At 50.0% G+C, this 20,986-nt stretch overlaps 6 protein-coding genes across 6 annotated transcripts in view; 4 read left to right on the top strand and 2 right to left on the bottom strand.

The window, feature by feature from the left end:
• Nucleotides 1-2,277: 2,277 nt before the first annotated feature.
• On the bottom strand, nucleotides 2,278-3,060 carry F5B22DRAFT_152668 (uncharacterized protein). The gene has a single exon (XM_047969156.1). The coding sequence runs from the start codon at nucleotides 2,935-2,937 to the stop codon at nucleotides 2,527-2,529; it is 411 nt and encodes a 136-aa protein (XP_047835674.1). The 5' UTR covers nucleotides 2,938-3,060; the 3' UTR covers nucleotides 2,278-2,526.
• Nucleotides 3,061-7,344: 4,284 nt separating this feature from the next.
• F5B22DRAFT_585263 (uncharacterized protein) lies at nucleotides 7,345-9,060 on the top strand. Its single transcript, XM_047973483.1, has 3 exons — nucleotides 7,345-8,077; nucleotides 8,259-8,809; nucleotides 8,863-9,060. The coding sequence occupies exons 1-2, from the start codon at nucleotides 7,858-7,860 to the stop codon at nucleotides 8,585-8,587; spliced, it is 549 nt and encodes a 182-aa protein (XP_047835673.1). The 5' UTR covers nucleotides 7,345-7,857; the 3' UTR covers nucleotides 8,588-8,809; nucleotides 8,863-9,060.
• A 96-nt stretch (nucleotides 9,061-9,156) lies between these two features.
• F5B22DRAFT_585255 (uncharacterized protein) lies at nucleotides 9,157-11,425 on the top strand. The gene is made up of 2 exons (XM_047973482.1): nucleotides 9,157-11,229; nucleotides 11,403-11,425. Exon 1 carries the CDS (start codon nucleotides 9,424-9,426, stop codon nucleotides 10,816-10,818), a length of 1,395 nt encoding a protein of 464 aa, XP_047835672.1. The 5' UTR covers nucleotides 9,157-9,423; the 3' UTR covers nucleotides 10,819-11,229; nucleotides 11,403-11,425.
• Nucleotides 11,079-15,121, bottom strand: F5B22DRAFT_152592 (P-loop containing nucleoside triphosphate hydrolase protein). Its single transcript, XM_047969155.1, has 4 exons — nucleotides 14,670-15,121; nucleotides 13,672-14,612; nucleotides 11,798-13,608; nucleotides 11,079-11,722 (listed from the first exon to the last, which is right to left on the bottom strand). Exons 1-4 carry the CDS (start codon nucleotides 14,730-14,732, stop codon nucleotides 11,340-11,342), a joined length of 3,198 nt encoding a protein of 1,065 aa, XP_047835671.1. The 5' UTR covers nucleotides 14,733-15,121; the 3' UTR covers nucleotides 11,079-11,339.
• A 134-nt stretch (nucleotides 15,122-15,255) lies between these two features.
• On the top strand, nucleotides 15,256-17,285 carry F5B22DRAFT_152253 (eukaryotic translation initiation factor 3 subunit). The gene is made up of 3 exons (XM_047969152.1): nucleotides 15,256-15,843; nucleotides 15,903-16,943; nucleotides 17,049-17,285. Exons 1-3 carry the CDS (start codon nucleotides 15,532-15,534, stop codon nucleotides 17,130-17,132), a joined length of 1,437 nt encoding a protein of 478 aa, XP_047835670.1. The 5' UTR covers nucleotides 15,256-15,531; the 3' UTR covers nucleotides 17,133-17,285.
• A 3,531-nt stretch (nucleotides 17,286-20,816) lies between these two features.
• F5B22DRAFT_152493 (uncharacterized protein) overlaps nucleotides 20,817-20,986 on the top strand; it is a 1,569-nt gene continuing 1,399 nt past the window's right edge. Inside the window, exon 1 of the mRNA XM_047969154.1 lies at nucleotides 20,817-20,847. The gene's annotated coding sequence lies outside the window, so the exon portion shown is untranslated. The remainder of the gene's footprint in view (nucleotides 20,848-20,986) is intronic.

Raw genomic sequence — 20,986 nt, 5'->3', positions numbered from 1 at the left:
CTTTCTGAAACAAAAAAAAATATAACAACCCCCATTGTTCTAACCCCCCCCCCCCCCCCCCCCCCCCGCCGCCGCAATGTGGCTGAAAGGAGGAGAGATTCGTCGGCCGCTTTCGGCTTTCGGAGTCTTAACTTCCCGTTCCATTGTATTGGGTTTTCTCTGCCCGGATATGGGACTGCCCAATTTATGTATTATGATGATGGGATGGATTCTCTTTCCCTTATTTTAATGGCAGTACAGTACGTCGGGGCCGAAAAATACCCGGCCCGCGCGAGAATGCCGCGGTTCCGAGGATTACCACTGAACGTGTGGATCTGTCTATATGGCAAATGTTGGCTATCTTGAAACATGAAATGGAATACCTAGTATACTGGAATCCTTTTGGGGGCGTTTTCCCTTCAATCTTTGCTATATCCGCCGCACACGCGCGTACAACTACTGTTTCAACGATTTGACATTGCCTTGCGTCAGGCTGTAGGTATTGTAAGTAAAGAGTGTGCGCATGCTGATGTCATTCGTCATTTCGTCTCTCTGGCCGGCTGCCTGGTCTTGCCTTGGCCTTGCCTGTTTGCCTGCATTGATTGATTAGATTGAGTCGCGTGACGATTTTGGTGTCTTTGATTACGCTATCTAACTTACCGAGATACAGTACCTACCTACAATGCCATTTACATTAACAGCTCGAACCTTGACCTGACCTCGCTTTAAACATGTCTGATTAAGGCAGGCCTCGTTTCCTCGCTTTCGCGTCCAGGTGACTAGTGATGATAATCAAGCACCAGACAGATATCCATGTCTTTGTGCCTTGCGTGCGTGGACATGACGTGGTGAAGACTATCTACTAACTGGTTACATTTCCTCTCCGCTTCTCCAGGCCGGAGATAAGAATGCCGGTGCCTGCTGAACCCTGCTCTCCCCATTAAGCACACCTTAATACCTACACATGACCCCGGCAATAGTGTAAGTATGCGTAAGTATGTCTATGTAGGTACGTGTACCGCAACTTGATAATAAAAAGACATGCTTATGCCTCCTAGCCGAGGCTCAGGTACGGGATGCGTGACGTTCTGCTCTCCGCGCACGTACGACGGCACAGGGACAGTGCCCATGCTCGATTGTTGGTAGCGCGGGGGATTTTGTTTTACGGGTAGCTCGGTCACAGTGTTTAAGTAGTGGCTGTGTTGATTGATACGAGACACGTACAGATGAAGCGAACATGGGGGCATCGTCGGCGTCACTTGGGCTTAGCTGCCTAGGTATCTGTTAATTGCACTGCCTTTTCGGCATCGTACCCAACAGTAGGTATGTACAGTACACTAGGGAGATAGATAGAAAGAATACCTATTCGGCCCAACGCTTCGTTTAACCCCAGTTTCGTGGCGTGAATAGCGGATCTTTTCTACTCCCAAATTTCCTTTCTTCCCGGCTCTATGGATACCCTGGCAAACTTCGCAACGAGTCACCCACCACGCCCCCGCGCACTAGAAATCTTGTACCTACTCCAGCCGTGACATTTTCTTCATCGCTTGATAAATTTTTTTTTTCTTTACTAGTGGGGTTGGGTAGGAATTCGGTATACTTTCGCTGTAGGGAGATCTTGTTGTACAGTTGTAGCGAGATGTGTGCACGCCCGTTTCTTCCCCACAAAGGTATTTCTTAATTCCTTGCGTACTCGGCGATAAAAGGCTGCTTAGCTTGGCGCTCGGTACACGGTGATCTTTCGGTTCCCGGTGAGAGTACCTGGACGCTCGTTCAACTCCGTGTTTTGGTACTCGGTCAGTTGATCCTATTTGTTGGTAACATATTATGTGGAGCCAGCCTCTTTTTCCCCGGATCGTCCAGGGAAAGGCCGGAGCATCGTTGGAAAAATATGACTGGTTCTTTGTTCACTTTTTCCGTTCCGAGCAGCTATATTCATGGATGGATGAGGGATCAGGGGGAAACTGTGCTGGTCAACACACACGCGCAAGTTAGGTACTTTACTTATCTGGCTTGTATACTTAGTATGTAGATTGGTAGCCGTACCCATTCCGATTCTACTTACTGTAAAGTCCGCAGGAATCAGGCTGAGTATCCAATGATAGCGCCAAAAGGATTCACCCGTCGACCTGGCTGATCCTTGACTCGGCCCCCCATCAAGCGGATCTTCACTACCATGTGGCCAGGTCACTGAGTAGTTTAGAGGCGGAATTCCACTACTTACAGTAGAGTACAATGTAGGCTAGGATGACGCCTGTCCGTAGAGTAGATATTGAAATTGATATATTGTAGATTATTGTACTGTGTGCGATATTATGATACTTTTGTTCAGTCTTCTCGGACATCTTTTCCATATCATATAGTCTTCTTCGGTAGCGTATTGCATTGCCTTTCCTATTGTCCCGAGACTAGACAGTAAACTAGTAGTAAGCCTAGTAGATGTCGGCATAAGTACCGGCTCGCTGGGTTACCGATTTGCACGATGGATCAAACGATAAGTGAGATCGCCAGTAGTTCGTTGGAAGTACATGTATACGAGCTCAGCCCTTAAGTAAGCCATGTCTCGCACTCGCATTCACCTCGGCCGACTTGATTTGGTCGGCGAACGACATAAAACCCGAAATTGGCATTTCCAAAACACACGCAGCCTTGCGTGATGGGTTCGATGAATAGGAACGAGATCAACAGCTTCATAACAACTAGCACTGTTTGTAGTGTGCAGTTCAACAACCGTAGGTAGTACGTCAACGTCCAATTGTCGAGCATTCTATCTACATACATAGTACCTGATGTAGGTAGGCCACCAAGTAAGTACAATAGGTATCCGTGCAAGCAATCGAAGGTGTGGGGTGTCGAATTGGGCAAGAATGCATTCCTCATGCATGGTCCTTCTACGGTTGCCTTGCAGCAGGCCAGGAAGCCAGGAAGCAAGGAGAGCAAGCACGGATACCTAGCCATGTACCTACCTACTCCAGCACTGTAATGTAGGTAGGTAGGTGTCCAACTCCGACTCTCTTCCCACTGAATCCTCCCTCATTTCTGTGCAAGCTTTGTGATGGTGTTATTATCACGTTATGTTGTAGCATGCCTTAAGCAAGCAAGCAAGCATACAGTACCTACAGTATGAATGGTATGGCATGGAGTTGCGAGGGGCCGCGTCCAAGTGTAGGGGCGGTGGACGGTGGACGGTAAACGGTTGGACAGTCACTTGACTTGTTCGCCAGCCAGCCTGCCTTGTCTCTGCCTCCCTGCCTCCCTGCCTGCTTGCCCGCCTGCTTGCCCGCCTGCTTGCCCGCCTGCTTGCCCGCCTGCTGAGATCACCCGCATCGCATATTCAGCCATCCAGCCATCCAACCCTCCACGACAATCCACACCGACCCGACAGAATGGTGTTGTCGTGTCACCACACGTCCATTGAAGGGTCATCGACGCCTATCCGGATGCCAGCCAACGCATACCGGCGACCTTGGCTCGCCTATCACATCCTCTGCTCTTGATTGATCCAGGGTCTGTCTACACCAAGCAGGGCCAGGTAAAACAAACCACTGGATGTTGCAGGTCTACCTACATACCTCTCTGATACCTCTCAGTGCTGTGTAGGTTAGTCTCAGTGGACGGTTACAGGACGACACAAGACACGTCCCCACTAACCCCTTTCCCATTTCTCCTCAATCCACTGCTATTTGGTTGTGTACTGTCAGTACCTACTCATTTCTACAGAGTTGCAGTGTACGTCGTCATCGTCATCAGCATATGCGGTCAGCCTCCAACCCTTCTTGTCACCGCCAACGTTCCCCTGTCCTGCCCTACCCACCTGAAAGAGACGAATTGATGCACGGATGGTTACCACCAACCTAATGACCACGTCTGCCCAGTCCCCGATCTGGGTACTAAGACAACACGTCCCACCAGCGCGCACGACCAAAAAGTACAGTACAGCAGTCTAGTCTAGACATTACAGTCTAGGTAGGTAGGCAGATGACTGATTGGACTCCCAGATCCTACTGCGTATGACTGGTTTGCCGAATGACTACTACGTAGGCCCTAGGATTCGAAATGATAAACGAAGCCACGCTGAGATGAATACCTCCCCCGCCTTCTTGGCTTTAGCTCAGCTTGCTCATCCAGTCCTTATCATCTATTGAGTAACGTTGGTAACTCAGCACCTAGGTAGTATTCATTCTACGATACTTGGCTACAATTCTACGTGCTGTGTAGACAGACATACAAGTAGTTTAGCACCCGCTACGGATCGAAAGATGTTTCAAATCCCGAAACGGCGGAGCGAATTCCTTACCTATATATGCACGTAATATAATTTCTGTCGATTCATCATTCGAGGTGGGCGGGTAGCGGAAAATGGAGGTGGTGGTGGGGTGGAAGGGGAGCATCTTACTTGCATTGACAAAGTAACGTTGGTGGATTTGGCATGTGATGATTTGCTAACTGAACATGTTACACAGGCATTAGACACTCTTGTCGCGGACTAGGTACTGACTCGCAGACTCACGGAGATGTCTTAATCGCCAGCGTTTCTCGTGAGACCAACAACAGCGTAACATTTCACCATCCTTCAACCGATCTGCGCTGCAGCCTTGGTAGGTATCATTCTCTCACATCCCTTAACTGGGCATGTTTGCAAACAGACGACGGCGGTTCATTCACCGTCCGGGTCGTGATGCTGAACAGCTGTTGATCAGATGATCACTGCAACCTGTTCTCAGTAATTCAGCCAGGTTTCACACCCCCCTACCAGGTCTTCAAATGTATGAATCTCGCATCTAGTTACCCAGTCGACATTCCTACTATTAATCAAAACCCTGGTTATCAAATTAAGGAATGCACGGCCTGCCCTACGCCTTGCCTGTGCCGCCTAGGTGCCCGATCGATCTCGTCATTGCCACATGGCTGTTATCAGTAGTATTTGTCAATGTCCATTCTTGTTGTGCCTAGCTGCACTGCGCCTTGACCAACAGCGCGAAAAAAAAAAAAAAAAAAAAAAAGCACAGCAACTTTCCAAAATGCGTAATAATCTTTGGATCAATGCAATTGCAAATAACTCGCTGCGAGTAGCCGTCCGAGCCACTGTCTAGTCGTTTGCGAGCCTCTCCCTAACTTACCTGTAGGTAGTTTGTTGTGTTGTCATTTGTGTTCCAGATTGATGGCTGGCTGGCTCATCGAACGCTATCTTGCCTAGCCAGCTCATTTCGCACGTTCACCTATTGTTGTAGAACTATACATATGGAAGTATACAAGGAGGCCTATCTGGATGGCCCGCGTTTGCGTAACGGAGCATGCCGTGAATTTACGGATATCCGCAGCACATCTTGCTTCCGAGAGGAGACGTTGCATCTCCGTCGCACCAAGGCTAACGATGTAGGTACCTGACGCCAGATGTGCTCCGGGCTCAAATGCATACCCATCTTTACCAGGTACTGGTAAGTATTTGATCTTATATTTCTATACCTTAGGTACACCGCACCAGATACGATACGGGTATATGCAGGCGGAACCTGCATATCCCCGTAAGGCTGCGAATAACAGCAATGCGGACAGTTAAGCCCCAACAACCCCATCGGAAGTGTGAGATACTTTCACGCATAACATACCACGCCGTCCAACATCACACCAGCAAGTGTGGCTTATGCCGAAAATACCTGCAGAGAGCAGACCGAATGACATCGTGTTATTCCCGCCGCCATCGACGTTTTCTACTTGTGTAGAACTAGTTGCCCTCACCTCCACGGCCCTTTTCTCGGCTAGACATGTAGGTAGGTAGGTATGTAGTAGGAATGTCCGTCAATGAGCTGGTTGGGTTCTTCGTTAGGATAGGTCGAGACGCCGCTCGCTTAAGCCGCAACATGAAACTGTGCTACGCCGTATTGCGAGTTCGACGGATTTGTTTCATGGCCGAGGGAGAATCACAAAGTCCTTTCATCGTTGCTTTTCTTCTCGGGCTTCGTGGGGCCGGGAGGTGAGTTGTTGGTGAGGTGCGCAGCTGGGTACCGAGCGAGGGGTGGCGTAGTCTCTCGACAAGTGAGCATTTCATCTGATTTTATTTTATTATTTTTAGCTCTGTTCATGTTGGTATCTATCTGTAACGTGGCGTAAGTTTGACCTCCCGCCCTTCCGAAGAATAATGAAGCTAACTCCATCTCCGAGAATGTAGTCGAGGAAGGTCTTTGAAAGCTGAGCTTCAACTCATTTACATGTAAGCCGGACCTGTGAGCATACCCCCAATGCCGTGCACCGGGTAGACATAGGTGAACAAGGTTACATAGCATTGCTACTGTCACAACACTTCTACCCCTGTTGCGGCTTCGTCCTGAGTTGTAGTTACTTCATAGCGGTAGTAGCCTCCCTTTTGAGAATAAGGAACGAGATAGTTGTATGTTGGGATATCAAGATGATCTCTAGTAGGGTCTTCCATGTAAGAGAATAATATCGACCAAGAGCGCAAAGAAAAGAGGCTGTTTGAAAAAGCACATGTTAGGTGCACGGAGTTGTCGCAGAAAGAGGACGGCTCAAGCTAGGTATATTTCACAGAGATGTTAGATTAATCATATTAACTTTTACCCAGCTACTGATTATCAAGACGTGTTTCCCCCTGCATGAGGAAAGCCGAATCTTTTGTAAAACCTATGGGCAGATTTTAAGGGGTTAATACTCCATGGCATCCCTAGGTTACTTGATATTGCTTGTGCTAAACGAAGAGCCGCCCGTGTCTGCTGCTCCGAGTCGCTGTGGGTCATTTTGCCGGAGGTCGAGTTCTAGGGATCCATCCGGTATGATTCATACCGGCGGTTGCGACTCGAATCCCGGTCCGGGTTAACATGCCTTTACGAAGGAATGAAGCACCAGCACCAGCAAGACCACTGCAGAAGTTGATACAGTGTGAGAGGGAGCACGACCTACTAATGCATAATCACACATAAGAACATGGAGTGTAATTTGAAATGCTCAGCTTTTAATGACGATTCTGCTGTTTGCTTTATAGATAGCTCATCCACGAGTGCCGCGCGACCACGCAAATACTTCTGAACTGGATACATATCTAGTTAGGTGTTTAACCCCCTTTATGACGGCAACAAAAGTGAGGCTTATACTAGCCAACAGTAGCTCATCATAAGAATGTATATAGCTGCTATTGGGAATGTATTCGGTGCGGCACAGTGCCAACCCATCTGCTCATAGTTTCCATTCTTGCTTGGTTGAAGACGACCATGAGGGTCAACAGTCCTGAGAGCAGTCAGATATCTTGCCCGATTAGGCTCGCCGGGAACGAGCTCGCCACATTGTGTGCAGCGCGGTGCTTCTCGGTGCTTACCCCTGAATCGGCCAGGAAGTATCTTCTCGTTCTATGTTAAATGGCTAGCGAGGGCCACCTTTAATTTAAGTCTATGGGCGTGTCATTGTTTTTGAACCAGGTTCTATTTATTATCTAGGTTAACTCGTCTGAAACCCCTAGTAGGCTCTTCTCATCATCAATTAACATGAACTCGGTCAATACTAAGCCATACCAGCTTCCAGCAGACGCCCTCTGGTTCAGTAAGGAGCCTCTCTTGCCTCTATTGACTATGCTGACGAAGCATAGTTACCGGGTGTTCCAGCGGCATTGGTCGTGCTGTTGCTGAGTTTATAGCTGCTAAGCCTGGTTATCGTCTTATTGCGACGGCTAGAAACCTCGCCAGCTTGTCGTACCTTCCAGACAACGACACTATTTTAAAGCTGACTTTGGACGTGGCATCTCCTACATCCGTCGAACAAGCCTTTAAAACAGCGGCAGACCATTTTAAAGATCAATTTCACATAGACATACTTGTCAACAATGCCGGGTATGAGTTGGCCGGCGATACTGAGGCAGCAACCGAACAAGAGATGCACGACCAATTTGAAACAAACTTCTTCGGGATCGTACGAGTGGCTACTAGGGCCACGAACGTGATGAGAAGAGGGAACCGCGGTGGCATTATCTTCAATATGTCCTCTCTTGCTGGCGTGGCTGGGTTTCCTGGCTATGCATTCTACCATGCAAGCAAGTTTGCTGTAGAAGGTTTCTCAGAGTCTTTCGCTCGGGAGTTACACCCAGACTGGAATAGTAAGTTGTACATATTCCCCCCTACTTTCTCTGCAGTTTTGTGGGCGCAGCGGTCCCCTGAGAAGATGCTACCGTTCAGTTGACAGCTAGTCACGACATCCGGCGTATGATATGGCATTACATACCCCCCATTCTTGTTATAGACTTATCAATCCAGGCTAATCCTCGCTGTTCATAACAGTTAACGTTTGCATCATCGAGCCAGGCGGTATAAGAACAGAGTTCGAACATGGTAGCAAGAAATATACCGCGGTCCACGAGGACTACGATGGTGCCGATATGCCAGCGCGTCAGCTAGCTGCCTGGGTGAAGAAGGCTTCTACCTCAGGCGGCGGCGTCCCGCCGTCTGCCGTAGCCAAGGTGCTATACCTTGTGGCTAGTCGAAACGACAAAGTCCCTCTGTGGCTGCCACTGACTAGCAATGCGGCCAGCTTGATTAGAAAGAAGCTGCAGGCACGCCTCGATAACTTAGAGTCGGTCCAAGAGCTCACGCCTATCGAGACTATGTAAGTCGACAGGTTGGGTTGATTTATTGCTACCTCTAGCGACCTGTACATTGCTAGATACCGTGAAATGGACAAGGATTTCGAGCTGTGATTGGGGTAAAGCTGCTGTTTGAGAACGGGAATCGATACCTGGGTTCCTTTGCGGACCAAATGGAAAGAGAGTAAACTGTTACCAAAGTCTCCTTTTTGCTGTGTGTCACGGAGAACAGGACCTCTGGAGATTTTCCTACTACATGATTATTACAGGATGCTGTAGATTTTACCTTGATATAGACTTACCTGCCTTCCATCTACCTAAGTTGTTTTTATCTTTGCTGTAACTTACTTGACTTGGGTGAATTGAGAGGCATCCTTGTTCTCAAACATCCGTTCATCGAGCTTCAGAGAATTCTATTCTACTAGATTGATCGAAAATAATGCTCACAGGCTAACAACAGATGTTAAGTCTGGGTAGTCGTTCTGTCCCTTAGAAATACGAAGCATACTACCTAGTCTAAGTACGTAGGACTTTGTCGACCTTCTCCTTTATCTTATCTAAACCCCGGCCCACCCCGCCCCTCCATCATCCATATGAGATCAGCTTGGAGAGCTTTGTAATGCTGGTATTATCACCAAAGTGCTTGGCTCGGAGAGATAACCAATAATTGCATCATCCCCATTATTCTAGACGACCTGCCTACCTACAGCTGGCATTCGTTACTGCATAGTACTCATTCATGGGAGCATCAGCGCGTGCCAGGCCACGATATATCGATCTAGAGCGTATGCGCAATTCATCACGCAAACCATAACCGCCCGTCGCGAATTCTACCCAGACTCGAGTCGACATTAGTTGGCGACATGCAAATCCTACCTCGCAGCGCCGCAAAATGGTCTCTGACAAGCTTGTCTTCGGCACCTCTTAGCCCTCGAGCACACTTCGTCTGCCCATCGTGCCGATCCCTGCGACGTCAACAACCCTCCCTACAGTCCCAACGTCAACAACGCATCTTTTCTACCAATGTAGCTCTCCGTGAAACCCCCAAGAGCGGCTCTTCAACGACAACAGCAATAAAAACGCCGTCGCAGCATATCCCACCCTCACATCCGTCGTCGGGCCATGCGCGTCTAACAACACGACGTTTAATATCCCTTTCCGGTGTTGATGCGCCGCATTTCCTCCAGGGCCTCACCACAACATCCATTGAAGGAGCCAACACGGCCAGTGTCAATGGCAATGGCTCCCCAGCAGAGCAGAAACCGTGGCATTATTGCGGCTTTCTGAACGCACTCGGCCGCGTCCTACATGATGTTTACGTCTACCCAGTCCCTCCAACCTCAGGTGCCGACCCGCATTTCATAATCGAAGTCGATGCTGTCCAATTACCCACTCTGCTGAAGCATCTTAAACGCTTCAAGTTGCGCAGTAAGATCTCCTTGCGGGCAATAGATGAGGATGAGATGAGCGTATGGCAAATATGGAGCGATGGCGACAGCGCCACCACATCCGCGCAACACCCGAGCAACCATACCCGGACGGGCCGAGACACTGTCATATTGCCTGACTTGAGGGCCCCGGATATGGGCTACCGTATTCTCACTACCGGGGCCGACTTGGAAATACAGGCTCTAGACCTGCCGGCAGGACTACAGTCTGCGGCCGCTGAGAAGACCGACGAAGCAGCGTACCGCGTGCGCCGCTACCTGCGCGGTGTACCGGAGGGCAGCGCCGAGATCATCCCCACGCAAGCACTACCACAGGAGTCCAACATGGACGTCATGGGCGGCATCGATTTCCGGAAAGGCTGCTACGTTGGCCAGGAGCTGACTATCCGCACGCGCCATCGCGGCGTTGTGCGCAAGCGCGTCTTGCCCTGTATGCTTTACGGCGCGACGGAGACCATACCAACGACTTTGGAATACAAGGCAGACGCAATCCCACCCTTAGAGGGCGGAGACCTCCATGGCCTCACTATCGGGCGCCTGGGCAAGAAAGGGCGCAGTACCGGCACATTCCTCGCGAGTACGGGTAACATTGGGCTCGCACTGTGTCGCGTCCAACTCATGTCGGATCTCGTAGTACCCAACGATACAGCGACGTTCGAGTTCGACCCGGGGGCTGAATTCGTGATTCAGCCCAGCAAGGGCGAGGAAGGCAGTGCTGTCGACGAGGACATCGCCGTCAAGGTCAAAGCGTTTGTACCCGACTGGCTTCGCCGGCGACTAGATGAAGATGCCGTGAAGCATCCACGGTAGAATCGCCATGTATTTCTGGCGCATGTATCCGTGTAATCATAGTGCTGCGAATGGTATATGTGAAAATCAGGACACATAGGTGCAGGAGTTTCATAACTACCGAACAATAGTAATCAAGAGCGCCGCTCAGGTTAATTATATCGATTCCAAAGCTAGAATTGCAAGGGAAGGAATTCAAGTAAGACCTTTCGCAGTTCAATTAAACGGCAGACCTGTGTCCTTCTACTTTCTAAAAGCAGCCTACCCGGCTGTGTATTCCACTAGGTTTATGTGCGCGATACAGAAGGGTTTCAGTTATCTTCCACAACTGAATAGTATTATTCACTTGGGGCCTGAGATGCACCCTACCGCTGGAGGGTTACGATCTGGGTGATAGGTTTTCGACATCTTCTTTCTAGATATAGGGAGTTTGTAAGCTTGTTCTCTCACTTTCAATGACGAGGGCAAGGTTTGATAGATGCAGTTAATTATGCCTACACTACAGACGTGATATCACATACATCCTACAACATCCACCAAAACTACCTCTTCAGTGTCTTCTGCTTCTCGGCCGCAACACGCTGCTGACGTCCCTCAACGAGCAGGCCCTTCTTGCGCCGCACGCCGTCCATATAGCGTTTGGCCACGTTCTCCTTGTCCGCGAGCTCGCCGAGGTCCTCGAGATCGTCTTCCGTAAAAGGCACCCAGAACGGATCTTCGTCCAGCACCTCGAAGCCGGCGAAGATGAGCTGCGGCTGTGCGGCGCCTGACGTTCGCTTCCGCATCTCATCTGCGAACCCGAAGGACTCGGCTACCGGCAGGAGAGACTGGATGGTGAAGAACGGGGTTCCTTCTTTCATCTGTTCTGAGAGTACGCGGCCTCGGCGACGCGTTAGCACGTCATAGACGCGGCCTAGGACTTCGGCTGTTGTGGACGTTAGTGTTAGCTTGGTGGTCTATGATTGCGCCAGGGAGGGGTAGGGGAAATATGTCCACATACTGCTGGCTTGGATCTCGCACGAGTACATGGCGAGCATGATCCGTGGAGACCAATCCAAAAATCCTTGCCGAATAGATTGCTGCACCGTCTTAATGACCTCCCCAGTCAATCTGCCTAACCGATCGCGGGCTGAGGTTTCTTCTTCTGTGGCCGTTACGGTCAAGTCCTCGATTATGATACCGACTCCTTGAACAGGCTCATTGCACAGCGGGCCTTGGTTAGTAGCCAGTTGAAACGCGTATGTGACCTTATCACATAAATGGGCGGCATGCAGCGCCTCGTCAGCCTTCGGAGCGTCGCCCTCTATCTTGTCTCCGGAGAAAACCTTGGGAAATAACCCATCTTTCGTTGCATCAATGAGGAGGTTTGGACCTGTTCGCCGAGGCCCAAATGCCACGATTTTGTCGACAATACCTCTCCAAACTTCGCGGCCCTTGCCACTTTCGAGTGTCTCCCGAAGCTTTCCTTTTAGTTCCTCGGTAGACAGTACTTTGCTTTGAACAACATCCTCATCAACGTCGACTTTTTCCTGCTCTTGTATCTCGTCCTTGCCATCTTCATCCTCTATGACATCCTGTTGTTCGGAATAGACACGTTTCACCGAGGCCGCATTCTTCAGAAGAAAATTCGTCACGTTTTGAGGCAGAGGCCTAACTCTAAGTGTGATGCTCACTTGCTTCGAGCTTGTCACGCCAACGACAACACCTCTACCCAAATCTTTATTTGCCGGTGGACGCATCTCTTCAGCTCGGACAATCGTTTCTCGGTATGGTACGATAGGTGCGCCTGCTTGAATCTCACACCTTGCAAACCTTTCCTTGAGATCCGTTAAGCAACGCTCGAGATGTAATTCGCCAGCTGTGAGAAGGACGTGCTCGCCACTCTGGAACTGCTCATACTCGGCACATGGATCACTCTGAACGAGGAGCTTTAATCCCTCGATCATCTTGTCCAAGTACGCAGGGTTTACAGGTTCGAGGGCAACACGGACAATTGGTTTGCCTGCCATGTTCACTCCAGCTAAATTGACAGATCCCTCCAACTGGCTACATAGAGTGCCTGACTTTAGGATATGACCCTCAAGGCCACCGATGCCGAAAACTACGCCAGCTGGGACTGAGTTCAAGGACTCTAGGTTACGCCCCATGAGCATATAGAGGGCCGTTACTGTTACCCTTTGAGGCTCTGGGGACAAATGGGGGTTGGCAGGCGAGAATTTGGGTGCTAAGACGTAGATAGAGTCCCCGACTGAGAGTGTCCCTGAGTATATCCTTGCAAATCCTATGAGATGCTCGACCTCGACAGGTTTCTCTTCCAATTGGGGAACAAAATCATCCAGCGATATACTTTCAAGTGCGCCTATCTCGCCCGTCCCATTTGATTCAGCTTGCTGCGCTCGGGCAAATTCTGCCCGTTTTTTCCTCGCGAGTTCTCTGGCCTCCTCGGCACTGAGCTGGCCAGCTCGCCGTTTATTCTCGGGTAGTTCGCTCTCGGGAATAGAGACCATTTTGCTGACATATGCCACCACTGGATCCGACCTGGAGGATTTGAAATTAACCATCGCATCTTTGACAATAGGATCGATATGATCTGAGCCGGGTGAGCTTCCTAGTAACTCTGGCAAACGCTCCGCCTGCGCTGCTTTGGGGGACGGTAGCGACTCAACAACCGATACAAGCACGGCGGTGGATAATGGAAGCCACGATGAAAAGACAGTTGTCATTAGTAGTCGAGGATCTCGAGCTCTGGCAATTTGGGGCGGTATTGTAATGCCTAAAGACTTTGTGATCTTCTCAAGCATAACAGGATCCCTAGGCAGATTCAGTTAGCAGGAGTCAACGTATCCATAGTCTAATAGGCATATGACGGCCTACCCCTTTCCATTATCGCCACCCATTGTCGCTTGGTAGACGGCCCATACCTGCTCAAGCACAAGCTGCACGAACATAGGCTTGAGATTCCGACCCTTGAGATGTTTTCGTCCGAGAACCTTCTTGGTCTTCGGGTCAAGATAGAAGTCACCCCATAAAACCTTCTCCATGATATTGCGCTTTATACCGAGCTTCTTTTCATACAGACTCGCAAATTGTCGAACAGTAAACGCCCACCCATCGACTGCACTGCTGAATATGACGTTGTTTTTCTCGGGGGCAAAGTAAAGTTCCTCGTCATCTCGTTCTTCGAACTGTAACTCGCCAATGTCACTCTCGCCATCTCCGAGCTTCGATTCCTTCGCGGCAGCGGCCGCCACCCGCTCGTCCATGCGTTCTCTCCAGTTTAAGTCCTCCTCCATACGCTCGCCCTGGAAGAAGCTGCCTAATACAGCGTTTACCTGCTCTAGAAGCTTGCTTAGATGGATATAAGCCTCACCTGGAGTCATCTTTAACTCCGTTACGAGACGGTCTATCTTGTTAAAAACCAATAGAGGCTTCAGCTTTTCTATCCATGTCTGCCGAAGAACAGTAACTGTCTGGCTGCAGACGCCTTCAACGGCATCGACTAAGACGACTGCCCCATCACATAACCGTGAGGCCGTGGATACTTCGCTACTGAAGTCAATATGACCCGGTGAATCGATCAGATTTATCAGATACTCTTTGGGTGCTGGCGCGGCGTCTGGTGCGGTTCTCCTGAGCATAGAGAAATATAAGGAGATGGCGGACGACTCCATAGTAATGCCCCTAATTTGCTCATCTGGCCTGGAATCGAGATAACGGATCTTGCCGGCGAGTTTGGGTGAAATGATGCCATTTGTGGCCAGCAAAGCATCTGTGAGGGAGGTCTTGCCGTGATCGACATGGGCCAAGATGCAAATCTTGTACTGTATAAGCTTTTCGAAAACGCTTTATTCTGAGCTGGATGAAACACATACATTTCGCACATCGTCCGCTTTCTGTTGCAGACCAGCCAGCTTCTCTGGCGTGACCACAGGCATCTTTTCGGATCTATCTATATAATTTTTTTAAAAAAAGAAAAGAAAAAGAGGACGGCGGAGAATTAGTGGTAATGTTTGTCAATAGAGTCGTTGTAAGTCTTGCCCAAGTACGGGGTATTAATGATTTAGACGTTGTGTTCTGTGAGACGGATAGTGCTGGCGGACCGGTGACTAATAGTGATGCTGGATGATTTCATCTGCAGGTGGCTCAGACGAAAAGAGATCCGTCTTCCCTAGACTATCGATCTAGTGATGTGAAATCCAGAAATACACATAGGTCAGAATCGGTAATGAGATCCAACTTCACAAGGTTTAAATCTCTGCGCTTACTGAGTCTTTTTGTGACTTTACTATAGATATATATAGATAGCTACGTAGGCTTCATTTACGTACTTGATAAAGAATAATTGGCGGGGCAGAAAAAAAGACGTAGCAGTTTACAAGAATCGGCCGCCTACCCCGCCACCCCACTAGTCTATCAATGCTATCGATAGGGTCAGATAAGCCCCGCTGATAAGGTAAAGGTGGGACCGGGGAACCAAGATTCGGATTAGGTAAACTAATAATAGCCCATTGGTACTTGCGCTGAAACAGACAGCCCTAACTAATATTGATTCGCTAAAACTTCGGTTGTTGAGTGCGCCGCCTTTTCGTACCCCCCAACTCGAAAATTATTACTATCCACGAGCCCCGCCGTCGCGCCGAGTGCGATAGAGAGCTGAGTGAGTGAAAGCGAAGCACCTATCGAGGATTGGAACCATCACTTCAACAACTTTGTGTCCCGAACCAGCCCTTCACGATGAGCGGCCTCCGAAACGGTGCGGCCCCCGTACGTGCCATGGAAGACGACAGCGATGTCGAGGAAGAGGCCCTTGTTGCCGACTACAAGGAGCAGGTCCAGTACGAAGATGGCATGGAGGATTTGGAGCGCGTCAGCTCCTTGACCATGGCTCAACAGGCCGATGATATCCAGTCCAAACTTGTCGCCGCCGCCCAACCCCTTGACTTCTCGGCTCCTTTGGATGTCAAGTTCCAGAGCTACGATGCCTACTGCAATCTCTTCCACTACATCCTTAACTCGGACGGGCCTGTTGATCTAGAGCCACCTTCGGTTAGTCCATCTTGCCGTCTCTCTGATCTGGCATACCTGCTAACACTGCTCGTCAATAGCATTACTGGGCTTGGGATGTGATCGATGAATTCATCTATCAGTTTAATTCCTTCTCTTCGTACCGTCTCCGACTCGCACGCCAAGCACGAGACAATGAAGAGGAGAGGCAGATTCTGCGCGAGAACCCAAACACCTGGGGTTGCTATAGTGTACTTAACGTCCTGTATTCCCTGATCCAGCGGTCACAAATTTCCGAGCAGTTGGCTGCCATGAAGCGAAACGAAGACCCTGCTGCCGTTGCTGGCGAGTACGGCTCCAAGACTCTCTACCGAATGCTTGGTTACTTCTCCATTATTGGTCTCCTACGGGTCCACTGCTTGCTGGGCGACTTCAGTCTTGCTCTTAAGACGCTTGATGACATCGAACTTAACAAGAAGGCTATGTTCGCCCGTGTCATGGCCGCCCATTTTACCACGTACTACTATGTGGGATTTTCCTACATGATGATGCACCGATACGCCGATGCCATTCGCATGTTCAGCCACATTCTCGTCTATGTATCGCGCACTAAGAACTTCCAAAAGAACGCCCAATACGACTCCATCACCAAGAAGAATGACCAGATGTATGCCCTCATTGCCATCTGCGTTTCATTCCACCCGACTCGCCTGGATGACACCATCCACACTGCTCTGAGGGAGAAGTATGGCGACCAGCTCCTTAAGCTGCAGCGTGGAGGGCCTGAATCCCTCCCTATCTTCGAGGAGCTCTTCCGGGCTGCTTGCCCCAAGTTCATCTCCCCTGTACCCCCGGATTTTGATAACCCGGAGGCCAATGTGGACCCGATCGATCACCACCTCTCCATCTTCATGGATGAGGTTAAGACGAACATGTGGAGTCCCACCGTTAAGTCCTATCTACGTCTCTACACAACCATGGATCTTAAGAAGCTCGCTGGTTTCTTAGAGGTGCAGCCGGAGGAATTACGGTCTCTCCTTCTGGTTAACAAGCAGAGGACAAAGCAGCTCCGCTGGACTGACCAAGCTCTTCTGGAGGGCGAATGGGTAAATGTTAGCGACTTAGATTACGCACTACAAGGAGTAAGTGGAACTCCATCTCTAGCGCTTCTTTGGCCAAGCTTGACAAGCTTTCTTGTGTGAGCGACAAGCTTTTGGAGTGTGACCATGCTGACTTACGATCTGCAGGATTTGATTCATATTTCAGAAGCTAAGGTGGGACGGAAACTAGTAGATTGGTATCTGCGCAACTTGTCGCGGACATATAACTGAAACCTCCACACGGAGGAAATTGATCCTCATCTCGGCAGATATGGAGCAAGAAAAGGCGGGGTTTGGGGTCACTGTATGTCGGGGTATGATTTACGCAACGGGTTCCTCGTCGATTTGCATTGCACAGGCGTCATGGGTTACGTTACGGGCCGCTCTCACCAACAGGCTCAGGCTACGTGGAGTGATGAGCGAGTGGCTGACTATATAATCAGTTGGCCCAGAAGAACGCGGTTTGAAAATGGTGGAATATTGAAAGCAGAGGACTACGCCACAGGCAGGTTCACAATAAATAATCTAAAAAATCGTTTAATTCAAGCTCGACCTGCATAGGTTGCTTGAGCGGAAGGACGTAGCTCGGCAATAACGAGATGCGAACTGTATCTGTCGGTAATTACGCAACATGTATATCAGTGGTGTAAAGCATGGGACACAGACGAATGAATTATTCAGGGCTTCCTCTAATGCGCACATGGTCACCAAGGGTATACTTATCTAGGAGGAAGCAACGTTTCACCGCATCATCATAGGTGTACGAAATTGTTCGCTTGAATGCGGTCAACAGTACGAATATAGACGAATGGAAGACTAGCTGGTACCAACACACGCAATGCTCAGCGATTATTATTTTTTTGGGGACCATTAAGGGTCACATCTCGTATCGGGCCGCCCCGGTATCTGAGATTTGTTATGCTCGCTTGAATGACGGGTACAGTCAGATAGAAGGGGAAGGAGCGGTCAGCGGGTTTGATAGGAATTAAAAAAAAAAAAAAAAAACTGACTGTACTGGCTAACGGGAGGCATGCTGAAGAAGATAAAGATGTTGATGATCGTAGGCAACACATGCGTACGTGTACATCCAATACATTTCTTTTCACATACATGTATTGTATGCCAGTAGCATTTATTAGATTTCGGCGAGGGGAAAAAATATATATATTTATTTCGGGGGTATCGAAAACGACATCGACCCCAAATCTCGCATGCCGGATAACGAAAATAGATGTGCGGTAAGCCGCAGGTAAAAAAAAAATCCGGCAGTTTTGCGTGGGAAAGCGGAACGAGGGGGACAGACGGGAAGTTTTGGGCCAACGACATCGATGGAAGGTCACATGTTTTCGGTTGAGGGCCACCGAGTGGAAAGGAGAGGATGTAGGACGTGGGGTGTGCGTGGGAGGGAGAAACGTACCGTAGTTGCGCCTACGAAGTTTCCTTACATGGCAGGAGGTGACCCGTTTCGTGGTATCAGAAGGGGGTGCATTACTTGTGTGTGTCTGTGTGCAAAAGTAGGTAGTCTCGGTGAGGCTGTAAGCAAGGCCGAACAAATGCCAAGGAAATTGTGCCTCTTCACATGCAACACCGCTTTGGTAAGGATATGGATTCTCGCCTTATCAATCGAAAGGCATTGAGGCGCGTGCCGCGTTTGGGCGATTTGTTTGGTGCAATCTGCCCAGGGCCGAGCTCACGTCGTGCAGAGAAGAACAGAGCTACCTTGTGTCCGTATACTGTGCGTGTTTGGAGGCGGTCAAGATTGATAGGGAACCTACCTAGGTGATCGGTGATGACTCAAGCAACTCTGATAAGATGGCCCAAGTTAACCTTACAATAAGTATATTACATGCCGGAGGTTAACTTGGTACCCGATGTATCTCTACCTTGTAGCGTTGTACGTAGTCCTGGACGGAAATTCGGCCAGCAATGATGCTTGCCGTGTTCCCTGAGTACGGATACGTAGTGGGTAAAAGTGCCGATTTGGACGTGATCCAGACCTGCAGGTCGTTGAGTACAGATCTAGCTTGTTCGGGACTGCAAATCCACGCTGTGGTGCAAACTCCCTGGAAAGAATCATTGCACGGGCCGGCGGAGAGGGCAAGACGCGGCTTCGACGGCAACCACTCGCCATATCGTCCTTCTTGGGATCGGGCGGCTTGAAACCCATGCAACTGTTAGCTCGCCATCACGCCGATATCCGGTTTGTAGCCAAGCCCAGATATCCCGGGTGCTGTTTGGAACACGCGAGCACCCAAGAAGGCAGTTTAGGGCAGTTCTGGGCAGTCGGTTACATTGGCTCATTACTCCAAGATAGACCAGCGCCACGAATCCAGCGTAGCATACAGAAAAGATGGTATCTACTCCTTGTCCCCATAAACTGGAGCATCAACCCCTCTGTCTCGCCCTCTTCTTGGCCAAACGTGACCGCAATGTGCGCCAAGCGTGCCAAGGCATGGCATATCATCATTGCGTCTTCCCCGGGTCTTGGAACATGTTGGAGAGCGAGGAAAAAACATTTTGGGCGGACTGCGAGGTGGCCAGGTGTTGGAACGGCGTAATCAGTGTCGTGGTAGCTCACACCATTGCGGCGCCCGTTGCCAAGGCATTATCCTTTTCCCGTTGGTAATGGAATCTTACAGGGAGGGTAGATATCAGCAGAAAATGGGAAGGCGTGAGTTTTCTCCCCTCAAGGCCGGAGTTGTTCCTTCGATTGTGCTGGGGTTCCCTCATCGGCGTGACCTTTGGCTGATAACGACCTAATCTCGTACTAGATTGGAGATTCTTTCTACCGGCTTGCTGTCGATTAGTTGTAGAAGGTGACATACGCAAAGAGGAGGGAAAAATCGGAGACGATATGCTAATCGTACGAAGTTCTGTACTGCTTGCGGCTCCCTTTCTCCTCTTCCTGATCCTCTCCCTCTTCCTCTCATCAGCGTGTATTCTTACCTCGTTCGCCGGTAGATCAGTGGATCACACTGGTCAGCTACATGGTGGTTTCTGGCAGGTCCCCCGTCGTCCAAACACAGTAAATACATGTAGGTAATAGACACACTAGGTATGGGTAATACGGCAGGTAGCGGGGACGGGGGAGATATGGCTTCCATAGCGTCAAGACACTAGGTAGTAGGCAGTTAGGTGACGACGACAGCGAAAATTTTCGAAGTAATGACCTCAGTAGGGCTCATTGTTACGAGAATTTAATATAGAGTCGGCTGCAATCGTTCGATGGTTGACTGCCATTGCGCGCCAACTCGCCGACTCGCGAGTCGCCCAGCAGGAGAAAGGTACTCGAAGCGGAGCCAGTGATAGGGTTCAACGTCGTGAGCATGCGAGCAACTGACGGATGAGGCCACGCTGCCGTCGACCACAGACAGGAATCGGTTGCAACTTGTTCCTACAGTATGCTGCTCCTGTCCTACACATACCACACATACCACCTAGGTATGTATGCTGTCGACAGATTCTGTCCAGTGGTCATTCCATCTTTGTCGCAGCATGATGGGAGGTGGAGCAATCAGGTGCCTACCTACCTAGGTACTTAGTACATACACAGCAGCAGGCTGTGCTACAGTACCCAAGTACCCAGATACAAGCCTACCGTCGAGGGGAGCTGGAGCAAATCACATGTGCTCCGTCATTCGGACGCCTGCTCGGATCATGTATCTTTTTCGTCTCCACAAAGTATCGTGCGCGCCAAGAGTACCTGATCGCAGCGGCTCGTCGGCGGCTTGTTTGGGTGGGTGGCCAGGTTATGCTGGCAGATCAGGTACCTCTGGCCAGATGCCCTGGATACCCACCCATCTGCCCTAGTGCCCACCTAATTGCAGCACCCAGCAGCACCCAAGCTTTAGCCGATGATGTACCTACCTAGGTACAGTTACACCTTGTACTCGGTCGCTGATCAACAATGGGCGAGAACTGAAGCCTTGATGCCTCTGTCAGTCAAGTAAGTCAGTTCATGGCCAAACCTGCCAACCAACATACATCCAACACCGCGGGGGGGGCGGGGCCGCGCCGCCCCGCCGGGCGGGGCGCGCGGGCGGGGCGGGGGGGAGGGGAAGGAGAGGGGAGGGAGGAGGAGAGAT

This window comes from Xylaria bambusicola, assembly GCF_022495145.1.
Source record: "Xylaria bambusicola strain CBS 139988 unplaced genomic scaffold F5B22scaffold_2, whole genome shotgun sequence".
Taxonomy (NCBI): Eukaryota; Fungi; Ascomycota; class Sordariomycetes; order Xylariales; family Xylariaceae; genus Xylaria; species Xylaria bambusicola.
This window is presented reverse-complemented; position numbering and strand designations above follow the sequence as displayed.